This window comes from Micropterus dolomieu, linkage group LG22 (genome assembly GCF_021292245.1).
Source record: "Micropterus dolomieu isolate WLL.071019.BEF.003 ecotype Adirondacks linkage group LG22, ASM2129224v1, whole genome shotgun sequence".
Taxonomy (NCBI): Eukaryota; Metazoa; Chordata; class Actinopteri; order Centrarchiformes; family Centrarchidae; genus Micropterus; species Micropterus dolomieu.
Window position 1 is genome coordinate 1,467,016 of NC_060171.1, and position 10,709 is coordinate 1,477,724.

Sequence of the window (10,709 nt, forward strand, 5' to 3'; positions counted from 1 at the left end):
AACTTTTCACTTCAATTAAATACAAGACGTCCTGAGATTTTGTTAAATAAACCAACTAAACACCTCAGAGCTGTTTGAGGAGGCACATTAACACCTTTTTACATAAATAAGTAAACAAATGAATTGGATAACAGCAACTCTAGTTTCATCTCTAACTGTAATACCAACACCAGTTTTAGTACTAATCAGTTAAGAGCCTTAGCACTAACTCTAAAGTACATTTACTCAAGTTTACACAAATTTGAGGTACTTGTACTTTACTTTTCCATGCCACTTTATACTTCTACTCCACTTTTTACAGCTGGAGTTACTCATTTTATTTATATTTATATATATTTATATGTATGAATGATTCTTCTTTGTTATAAGTTAAATATCCCAACACTTTATAAAAGTGCAGCTGAAACGATTAGTCCATTAATCAACTGACAGAAACATTTGATGGTTTCAGCTTCTCTCGTGTGAGGATTTGCTGCTTTTCCTCTGAATGATTGTAATAACTGTAATGTTTGTTAATACCGTTGAGGTTTGAACTTGTTGTGATCTGTGAAAGTTTCACTTTGGTCTCCCGTCTCATCACCACGTGTTTACTTTGTTATCTCCCTGGATGTTGGTCACACCTCCTATATTTAGAGCTCGTTGTCTGATGCTGCGTCCCTCCTCCTCCCTCTCAATCCTTCGGTTCAGCCTTTCAGGACGGTGTAAATGTAACGTACCTCTGTGGACCCGGGGTGAAGAATAAATCTGTTCGGGTGATTTCAAACAGAAATATTTCAGTTGTCTTTTTAACGTTGTTGTTCTGACCTTCCAGGCCAGTCACGATGATGTCGGAGACTTTGGAGCAGAGTGACGACGTCCTGCCCCTCCACGAGGTGGAGCCCCACAAGGAGGACGACGGACACTGCCCCCTGCCTTTCAGGTCAGTAACGGCAGTTTAGCTACAAACAGAGCAACGTGACCTGAACTTTTATTTGCAGGATTATGAACATTTTCTGTCTGTGAGAAAAAGTAAAATGGCCGCCCGACAATCCTTTTCAGTTTAAAAATGTCTGTATATATCCACAGGACAGATATCAGTAGATGAACAAGAGTGTCAGTGTTTCAGGAATATAAAAACCATTCACATTTAACCCTTACGGGATTAATGGGATAAATTCCTTGGGGAAGAAGTAAGAGGTAACGAATAGTGCAATCAGCTGTAAGGAGACAGAAGAAGAAGAGCACAGGAAGTGATGTCAGAGGTCAGAGGTGTTATCAGAGGAAGCGTTCTCTGCAGAGTTTTCAGGAGCTTCTTGAAGTCAGAGAGGGACGCCCCTGCTCTGATGGCGTGCGGCAGCTCGTTCCACCATCGTGGTGTCACAGATGAGAACAGGGACTGAGGTCACTTTGTGTGAAGGGAGGCAGGCGGTGTTCGTTGGAGGAGCGCCGTGGCCCAGAAGGAACTTATGGAGTTTAGGTAGATGGTGCAGAGCCAGTGGTCACTCTGTATGCAGCATCAGGGACTTAGATTGGATTCTGGAGGCCAGTGGAGGTCACAGAGTAATGGAGGGACATGAGTCATTTTGGGCTGATCAGAAACCAGACGTGATGCTGCGTTCTGAACCATTTGTATGGGTTTTACTGCGCAAGCTGGGAGACCTGCTAGGAAGCAGAGAGATAACCAGGGCCTGTACCAGGAGCTGGGTGGCGTACTGAGTGAGGTAGGGCCTGATTCTCCTTATGATGTATGGAGCAAAACGGCACGACCGAGAGACAGCAGCAACGTGGTCTAAAAAGGACAGCTGGTCATCAGTCATTAAGTTTCTCACCACCCTGGTTGGAGTGATGGTTGAGGAGTCAGTGTGCAGTTTGATGTTATGGTGGATAGATTGCTTGGCTGGAATGACCAAGAGTTCAGTCTTAGAGAGGTTTAGTTGAAGGTGGCGAGACTTCATCCATGCAGATTTGTCCGATAGACAGTCCGTGGTCTGCGCAGCGACGGAGGGGTCATCTGGCGGGAAGGATAGGTAGAGTTGCGTATCGTCTGCGTAGCAGTGGTAAGAGAAGCTCTGCGAGCGAATGATTGTAAACTGAGAAGAGAAGGGGCCTGAGAACCGAGCATAGAACATAGTTTTAGTAAAATATATTGCTAAAGCAGCATGAAAAAATGAACATTAATGTTCTTGCTTCTGTTTGCGTTTTGGAGCTGCAGTTCCCATGCTGCTTTGGGGGATTTAAACAGGAATTGTAATGTTGCCATGCATCCAGTGAGGTAAGCTGTGGGCTACAAGTGAAGCCATGTTTTGTTTAGCCTATATTTGTTCACATTTAGTAAGGCTGCAACTAACGATTAATTTCATTTTCATTGACTAATCTGCCGATTATTTTCATGATTTGTCGACTAATCGTTTAGTCTATAAAATGTCAAGAAATTATGAAAAATGCTTATTCTAATTGTCCATGGCACAAAGCTGCTTCTTTTGTCCAACCAACAGTCCACAATGCAAAGACTCTTCCTTCACTGTCATAAATGACTAAAATAGCAGCAATTTCTTACATGTAACCAGCAAATGTTTAGAGACCTATTGTGCTTTACCACATTTTATGACTTATCTTCACTGTTACTATGTTGGATGTTCATGTTAAACATGGCCAAAGCTTCAAAAAATGAGTTTAAAGTATTTAAAAGAAATCCCTGTTAGCAAAAACCTCAGATTTCCTCCTGTTCTGAACGCTCTGTTTTCAACTGCTTTTTCTACCAACGGCTCCTTAATACGTAATAAGGAGCCAGACGGAGCCGCTGTTCCATATATGGTCATGTGCTCAGTCTGCCTGTTCCGCCCAGCAACATAACAACAGCCTGGTAACGTGCTTCAGGTCTTGGCCAATCAGAAGACAGTGGGCTTTGCCTTAAAGAGACAGGAGCATCTACAGCTTGTTTCAGACAGAGGCTGAAATGAAGGCCTACAGGAAGAATCAGTATGAGAAAATATTTTATTATTTTTTTAACTTTCAATCATGCAAAGCTGCCATACAGGAGTCACAGAACTACAAAATAGGACTGGAAAACAGTATAATAGGTCTCCTTTAACATTTTTGCTTAAAGAAATAACTGTAACGATTAATTGATTATCAAAATAGCTATCGATTCCTTTTCTTTCGATCAACTAATCGATTAATTGTTGCAGCTCTAACATTTAGTCAAACTGTCTTCATTTAAAGTAGCTGAATTAGCTATTAGCTGCTCCTGCTAGCTGTTCCTGTTAGCAGTTAGCATGAATGTACAGACAGCTATCACAAGATAACTGTGACACTGAAGAAACATTGAAGAGTCTCAGGCAAGTTCTGCAGCGTCTGTTGTCTCTACGTGGATTTATCGGACATTTCTTCAAAAATGAAAGTCAGCGAGGAGTCGCACTGAATCTAAAAATATGTGTGCATCAGGTGTTATGACTCAAAGAAGTAGGAGTGTGATTTCTGATCAAAAAAACTTCAGCTTTCAAAGCAGCTTAATCAGCTCCATGATCTGTGTGTCACAGCCACGGCAGTCAAATCAGCTAAACTACAATAACACCTGAAAGCACCTGTCCCCGTCACCACACACAGTGTCTTTTTATTATCTGTTTGTTGTTGTTGTTGGCAGCTACACTTCACTTATGCATATGCACATGAGGAGTATTCATGGCAGGAGCAAACACAGCTAAAAAACAAGCTAGACGCCGTCTGGTGTACGGCTCGCCCACAGATGTTGTGTCTAAAAGCAGACTTTGGGTTATTAAATACTTCCTGGCGCGTGTGCATGTTGTTAACATCACCGCAGAGGAGAAGCAGCGCTCAGTTCTGATCTGAGGAAGAGGGAGCGGTCAGCCGGCAGGTGGAAACCTCTTGGCAGCTGCTGGATGTGGACGCGGCGCACAGCTGGAGTACAAATGATTTCAGATGTTGTGGACAGACCACACTAAAGAAGCCGCCGGAGACACGATTATACACGATAACAAGTGTGAACGAGCGTCGTGATTCCAGATCCCTCCTCCTCATAATCAACCAGCTCCCTCATTAGTGCTGTGTGTGTGTGTGCGTTTGGCAGGCGATGAAAGCTGAGGAGACGTGCAGGACGGACAATACACAGAGAGGGAAAGCCTCACTGTTTCTCTCGCTGCTCTGTTATTCCTGTCACGTACAAAACAAGCTGCAGAATCAGAGGCTGTGGTCATGTGTTTGCCTGCAGCACGTGCAGTCGGCTCACGTTTCCAGGCAGCAGAGCTCGGAGAGAGAGACAGAGGGGCTGATGGGAAGAAAACCCAAACAACAGCCACTGAAGGACGAAGCAAACTCCTGATAGATGACGAAAGAAGAAAATATAAACATTATGGTGCAGATATTCTAAAGTCAGTATGTACCTAAGGCTGGGCGATAAATCAATAATGATTGTCAGAGCCATTAAGAAAACGTGGTCAATCTTTTGGATTATTTCATATTCGAATTAAATTTCTTTTATGTTAATATAACATAAAATATTACCAAGTGAAACACTTGGTAATATTTTATGTTTGTGTCAGACAGATGTCATTAGTAGCTGTGCATCAGGTGTTACGACTAAATAAAACGTCGGATATTTTTCTGCCTCCTTGCCTCACTGGATTATACAGTTTTGCCCTCTTTGGAAAGCACGAGTCAGAAACTTTATGTCCTGCGATAGTGGCAAAAGAAGTTTTAAAAGTTGCCACTACAATGCTAATTATCGCAATATAATGTTCCTCTATAACAACATACCAAATCTTCAATATATTGTCACTAAAAGTTTTAGATTTAATTCAACAGCATATTTAAATTAGGATATTAGGAAGATATTAGGAAAAGGGAACGGTTGGCTGGGAGCACCTCTCTCTATTTTTCAAAGATCATCAGGTTCATGGTTTTGTTTCTGTTTTGAACCCAGACGTCTTGTTTATTACAGACATGTGTAACATCAACTACTGACGTAACAACGCTCGCCGTCGCCTGGTTTATTCGCTCCAAACCAGCTGATGGAAACGTACAGATTTCACAGTTTCTTTTTTTTTTTTGCTTTTTTGCGACATTTTAGTACGCTTAAAATTCGCATAATAATTAGATGGAAACATGGCTTATGTAAATCCTTAGTCGGGGACAGCCCTAGTGACTTCACGCCATCTTGAGTCCAAAACAGATGAAGCGCCGCTGCGTTACACCGTTCACTTGAATTGAGAGTGAATGTTTGGTTTGCACACAGACGAGAGTGTTTCACATATGACTTTAGGATAAACCGTGTGAACTTATTGTCCCAGGCGCACAGCTGGAGTACAGGTGAATCCAGATGTTGTGTAGCGTCCACATGCTGAGTCGGCGTGCTTGTTGATGCAGGACGGCTGCCGGAGACTCTGTTAAACACGGAAACAAATTTGGTGAACAAGCAAAGCTAATGAGCTAAGTGGCTGTTGGAAAACGCCGGCTAACCCCCTCCCTCTAGAAAGCCAGTCATCTGCTTTTTAACAGCCAAGCCTGGAAACATATTAAGCCAATCGTGTGGCACAGCTGAGGTTAGTGACAGTTTCAGATGTTGTGGTGGCGGCGAGGAGCAGGCGTGTGAGCGGACCAGATGCTCTACATGTCCGCCAGAATACTGCGTGAAAAGGCGCCAGATGTGATCCGCAGTATGTGTTAGAAAATACTGTATACAGTAAATAAATGTGTACAGGACATGCTGACTGTGTCCATAATGTTGTTCGAAGTGGGATGAGCTCACGGCGTCACGTCACTGGCGCTCTGGATAGAGCCGTACAGGAAGACGGGGTGATGAAAGCTTGTGCATGTGTAGTAGAAGTATAACCTGCGGGGGAAAAACACTTTTTAAACCTTAATTTGGGGCAAAGTCATCAAACTATTTCAGATTTTCCTGCTGATTCTATACGTGCAGGTTTTACGTCCCGGTGACCAGACGAAGTGCAGTTATGGATCTCAAAATAACTGAGTGGCGGGACTTGCCTAAATAAGGACTTTCCCGCCACTTAACGTACACGCAGACCAAAACCCACAATTCAGTTTAGCAAAAGTTCAGAAACATGATTTACACCCTCACCGGTAAAGAGGTCGATGGCGTCGGACGATGCGCCTCGTTTCCTGTGAATCCCTCGTGCATTTGGACACAATTTGAATCCGTGAGAGACCAATAACAATGAAAACTACTCTAGTACAGTTTGCAAAAATATTAAGCAGCTACAGCTAAATACTTACTCAACATAAAAAACATCAGATACGGGGTTTGATAAAGTTCATCCCTGTTCGACATGCAAACAACAGTTTCAGCGTGAACACGGCCTCTTTCTCTGCTCCAGTTTCCCCATTCAGGCCGGAGCTGCTTGCATAATTAGTCCTTTTTATCTGTGTGTGTTTGTGTGTGTGTGTGTGTGTGTGTGTGTGTGTGTGTGTGTGTGTGTGTGTGTGTGTGTGTGTGTAAACCATGTCTGCCTCCCAGTAGACAATCACTCCTTTCACACTCTGAACCCTGTGCAGTGGAGCAAACTAAAACCAGCAGTGGCTGATGGGAAATTAACTTTAACATTTCCAGTTCACTTTTTTTTTTGTTTTCTCACATTTACACTATTAATACTAACACACATGCTGATCGCTGGTGATTGGCCGGCTGGTGTAATGTGCCGGGTGTTTGTCAGGTGTTTTTTTATCTTTGCATACTTACTTCACGTGGATTTGCTTTCATTTACATGACCATCCTCCATGAACCCTGACGCAAATAAGTGTGTGTGTGCTTCAGTGAAAAACAAGGCGTCTTAGAATTTGTTCAATCAGCCGACCTGAAAGCTGTTAGAGGAGAAGGAGGATTAACACCTTGTGTCTGCGTCACTGCATCAAAGAGGAAGCATCCTCTAGTTTTCACAAATAAATAAATGTCAAATAAATATATAGTGGAGGCAACAGTACAATATTTCTCCCTGGGATGTAGTGAAGTAGAGCTATAAAGTAGCATAAAATGGAAATACTCAAGTAAAGTCCATCAAAACTGAACTACAAGCTGTAATGATTATGGTTTCAGACGCCTGTGGTTGCTGGTGGTTACAGAAAAACTACTGTCGTTTGTTTGCAGACACAGTTTTGATGAACGATAGCAGTCACTGGCAAACACGTTGCATTTCCTGTGACTGCTTTATATTAAAAGTCAACTTGTGTTTTGCCAGTTAAATGCTTTTTAGTGTTTAGCTTTTCTGTCGCCACAGCCACCCAGTTCTTAATACTGTAAATATATAAATACTGCAGTACTTTCACCGTTGTCTGTTTGACTTGAAGCAACATTATGCGATAAATGGTATCTTTTATGATTTGGCCAGCCCGACTGTCCTGCAGACTTTTATTTCACGAAGCTCTCGCCGACGTCCGGTGGCCTCTTTTTCCCTCCTTAGCTTCCTTCATCAGCGTCTTCTTCAGTCTCCGATGAGGCTGCTGAGCCCGGTGATGTTGCCCGACTCCGGCTCAGCACCAGCAGCAGCATGATGTCGTGAGGAAAACTAACAGGAAAAATTATATATATAATGACAGACAGGTGACTTCATGATCAAAAATAATAAATTTTAGCATTGTGTTTTGATTTTCATGTGCGTTAATGTCCGTTGAATGTACCGGTAGCCACGCCCCCTCCATTCTCTTCTGGTCACCCTACCCACCATGCATAGTTTTTATAAGGTGGTCCACTGGGAGGGGAGGTACTTAGGCTCTCTATTCAGATGTTGCTAAATCCTTAGTGGTGCACAGAAATACACATCATCACCTTTGTCCAATGGAGCCCGTCCATTTCAAACCTGTGTGTTGGAGGACTGTTGTCTGTCTTTGTCAGACTGAAACATCTGGGTGGATTGTGATGAAACACCTTCCCCTCAGGATGAACGGTAATAACTCTAATAACGCCATCATCAGGTCAACATGTTAACGGGTCCAACACTTTGCCATATGACCCAAAACCTGCAGAACTGATGACATTCCCATCAGCCTCAGCTGCACGCTGTGTTTACTGCTAATTAGCTAATGTTAGCATGCTAACACACTAAACCAAGATGGGGAACATTAAACCTGCTAAACATCAGCATGTCAGCTAACATGGCTGCAGACTCTTTAACCAAGTTACAGAACGAAGCTCACTGAACCGCAACGTCCTCCTGCTTCACTTTAAACCACCGAGTAAGAATGTTTTCTCACAACACACAGCAGGAAATGCTTCATGCTGACTTCCTGTCTGTATTCACATATTCTGCTGCGTCACTTCTGTCTCTCTGTGTTCTTCCATCAACACTCTTCAGGCTCCGCTGGGCCAAACTTCTCTGAGGAAGTGATGTGCAGAATTGAGAAACGTGTTTCTTAACATGTTCATGGCTCATGCTCATGTATTTTGTGTTGTTCTTACACAGACACATTTACTCTATTTTTGAAATCCACTATGTTATTTTCTCTATTAGGCAACTAAATTTACTAAAATGTTTCTGCAGAGCCACTTTAATTAAATAATGAAATTATTTTAATTGGGGTTCTTAAAAAGTGAGAACTCTCGATCTTCTCTGCTCTCACGTGGTGGACAGTAACTAAGTACATTTACTCAAGTACTTGACTTGTACTTTAGTACAAATTAGAGGTACTTGTACTTTGAGTATTTTCTTTTCATGCTTCTGCTCCGCCTCAGAGGGAGATGTTGTACTTTTTACTTCACTACATTTATCTGACAGCTTCAGTTACTTTATTTTTACACACAGAACACATGAAGAGTTTATAAAATGTAGAAAATGGCAGGAAAAGAAATTACTCAAGTAAAGTAAAAGTTCCTGAAATTTGTATTTATGTACAGTACCTGAGTAAATGTACTTAGTTACTGTGCATGAGTAATAATTATCTCTTGATATAATAAATACTATTTTTCTGCATTGAGTACTTTTACTTTTAATACTTTTTCATAATTATATATACGACTTTTACTTAAGTAACATTTTTAATGCAGGACTTTTAAAGTGAGGTATTACTACGTGTACTTAAGTAAAGGATCTGAATACTTCATGCACCACTGCTGGTCTCTGCAGAAACTGCAGTTTTTGTTTGCTGTGACAGAATGTGATGTGATGTGTGTCCTGCAGGCTGCAGCTGATCGACGACCTGTCCTACGAAGACGTGAAGAAGTGTTACAGAGGATCAGTGAGTCCTTCACTCTGCAACACAAACACTGTGAACTGATCTAAAAACAACGACGACACGTCAACACCGCTGAGCGCTCGGCACGCCACACCTACAGATGCATGTGGCCGATATAAACCTCACACACAAACACACACAAACACACACAAACCGCTCTGTGGTGGTTTTCAGATGACAACAGGCCAGCAGGAGTCCTTTCAAATCTTTTTTTAAGTCTCTGCAGAAGTTTCCGGAGTCTGTCTCGTCTCCTTGGGAACGCTGGCAGGGTGTGTGTGTGTGGGATGTGTTTTAGCAGTCTACCGTCAGATAATAACATCAACCAGGCGGGAATCGCAGTTTGTGTGTCATTTATTCACAGGGAGCGTCTCTCCTCCTTATTGTGTTTGTGTGCATGTATATACATATTCAGAGGAGCTTCACTGAGAGGAAGCCTCTCTTTTGCAGGAAGACCCTGATCACATTCACACCGTTACATAGTCACACCTGGAAGATGCCCAGTACCTGCTGGCCACTAAGCAGCTTGCTTTCCACACCCAGATTTTTATCCTGCCGGTCCGGGGATTGAACTGGATTGAACCAAGCTCACTTTTCTAACCTTTGGGCCACCACTGCCCTCTCTACCGTTCAAAAGCTATAAATTAAATTGAATGGTACCAAAGTAAGCAGCAAACTGCCAAAGTTAAAAACAACGTTTACGTCACCAAACAGACATTTTCAGATATAAAATTAACAGTTAAATGAAGGAGTTTTGTTCATTATTTCACTGTAGGATCAACCGATGACCAGCTGCTCTGTCTGCCTTCATTAATACATATGATCCTTGTTGTTGATTGTAGAGAATATTTATGCAAATTTTATGACCTTTGAGCTGATTATTTGTAAATTGTTATGTCTGTGTTTTGTCTGCAACCTTGTTAATTGTGCTGCCGCCTGGCCAGGACGCTCTTAAGGCTGTAAATAAATATTATATTTATAATATTGTACAAATAAAGCTTCTGAGGGTGCATTAACAGGCTGTTCAACGGTGTTTACAGTAGAAATGTGTTTCATTTCCTTCCACTGCTGCAGAATAACCAAAGAAGGGAAAGTTTAGGTCAGCAAAACTTAGTTAACAACAACATCAAGTTATTCTGCAGCAGTGGAAGGAAATGAAACAAAACCCATTTCTACAGTAAACACAGTCCAGGATCATCCAGACCATATCGGGTCCAGTTCACGTGGGAGTGAATGTACAATCTTTAGATACTGTATCAAGCTTCTAGCCTCAGACAGTACAAGATGAGAGACTCCAGTATCAAGAGAGACAGAACGTCTTTGTGACAAAACGTCTCTACTGTCAAAGTTTCGAGTTTGACCCAAATGTTCAAACTGACCTCGGGAGCTTCAGCCGGAGGCGTCGAGCTGCTGCTGCTGCTGTTTTCTGTTGTTTCAGTCTTTGTTGTTTCAGACAGGAACAGGAAGGCAGGAAGTCGCTGGCTGACAGGTGTTGTGGGGGGGGGGGGGGGGGGGAAAAAAAAAAAAAAAAT

At 42.3% G+C, this 10,709-nt stretch overlaps 1 protein-coding gene across 1 annotated transcript in view; it reads left to right on the top strand.

The window, feature by feature from the left end:
• The first annotated feature begins 807 nt into the window (after positions 1 to 807).
• The window catches only part of LOC123961513 (GRAM domain-containing protein 2A), a 28,644-nt gene continuing 18,742 nt past the window's right edge, over positions 808 to 10,709 (top strand). Inside the window, exons 1-2 of the mRNA XM_046036983.1 lie at positions 808 to 919; positions 9,126 to 9,183. Coding sequence (XP_045892939.1) covers positions 822 to 919; positions 9,126 to 9,183 — 156 coding nt within the window. The 5' untranslated portion in view covers positions 808 to 821. The remainder of the gene's footprint in view (positions 920 to 9,125; positions 9,184 to 10,709) is intronic.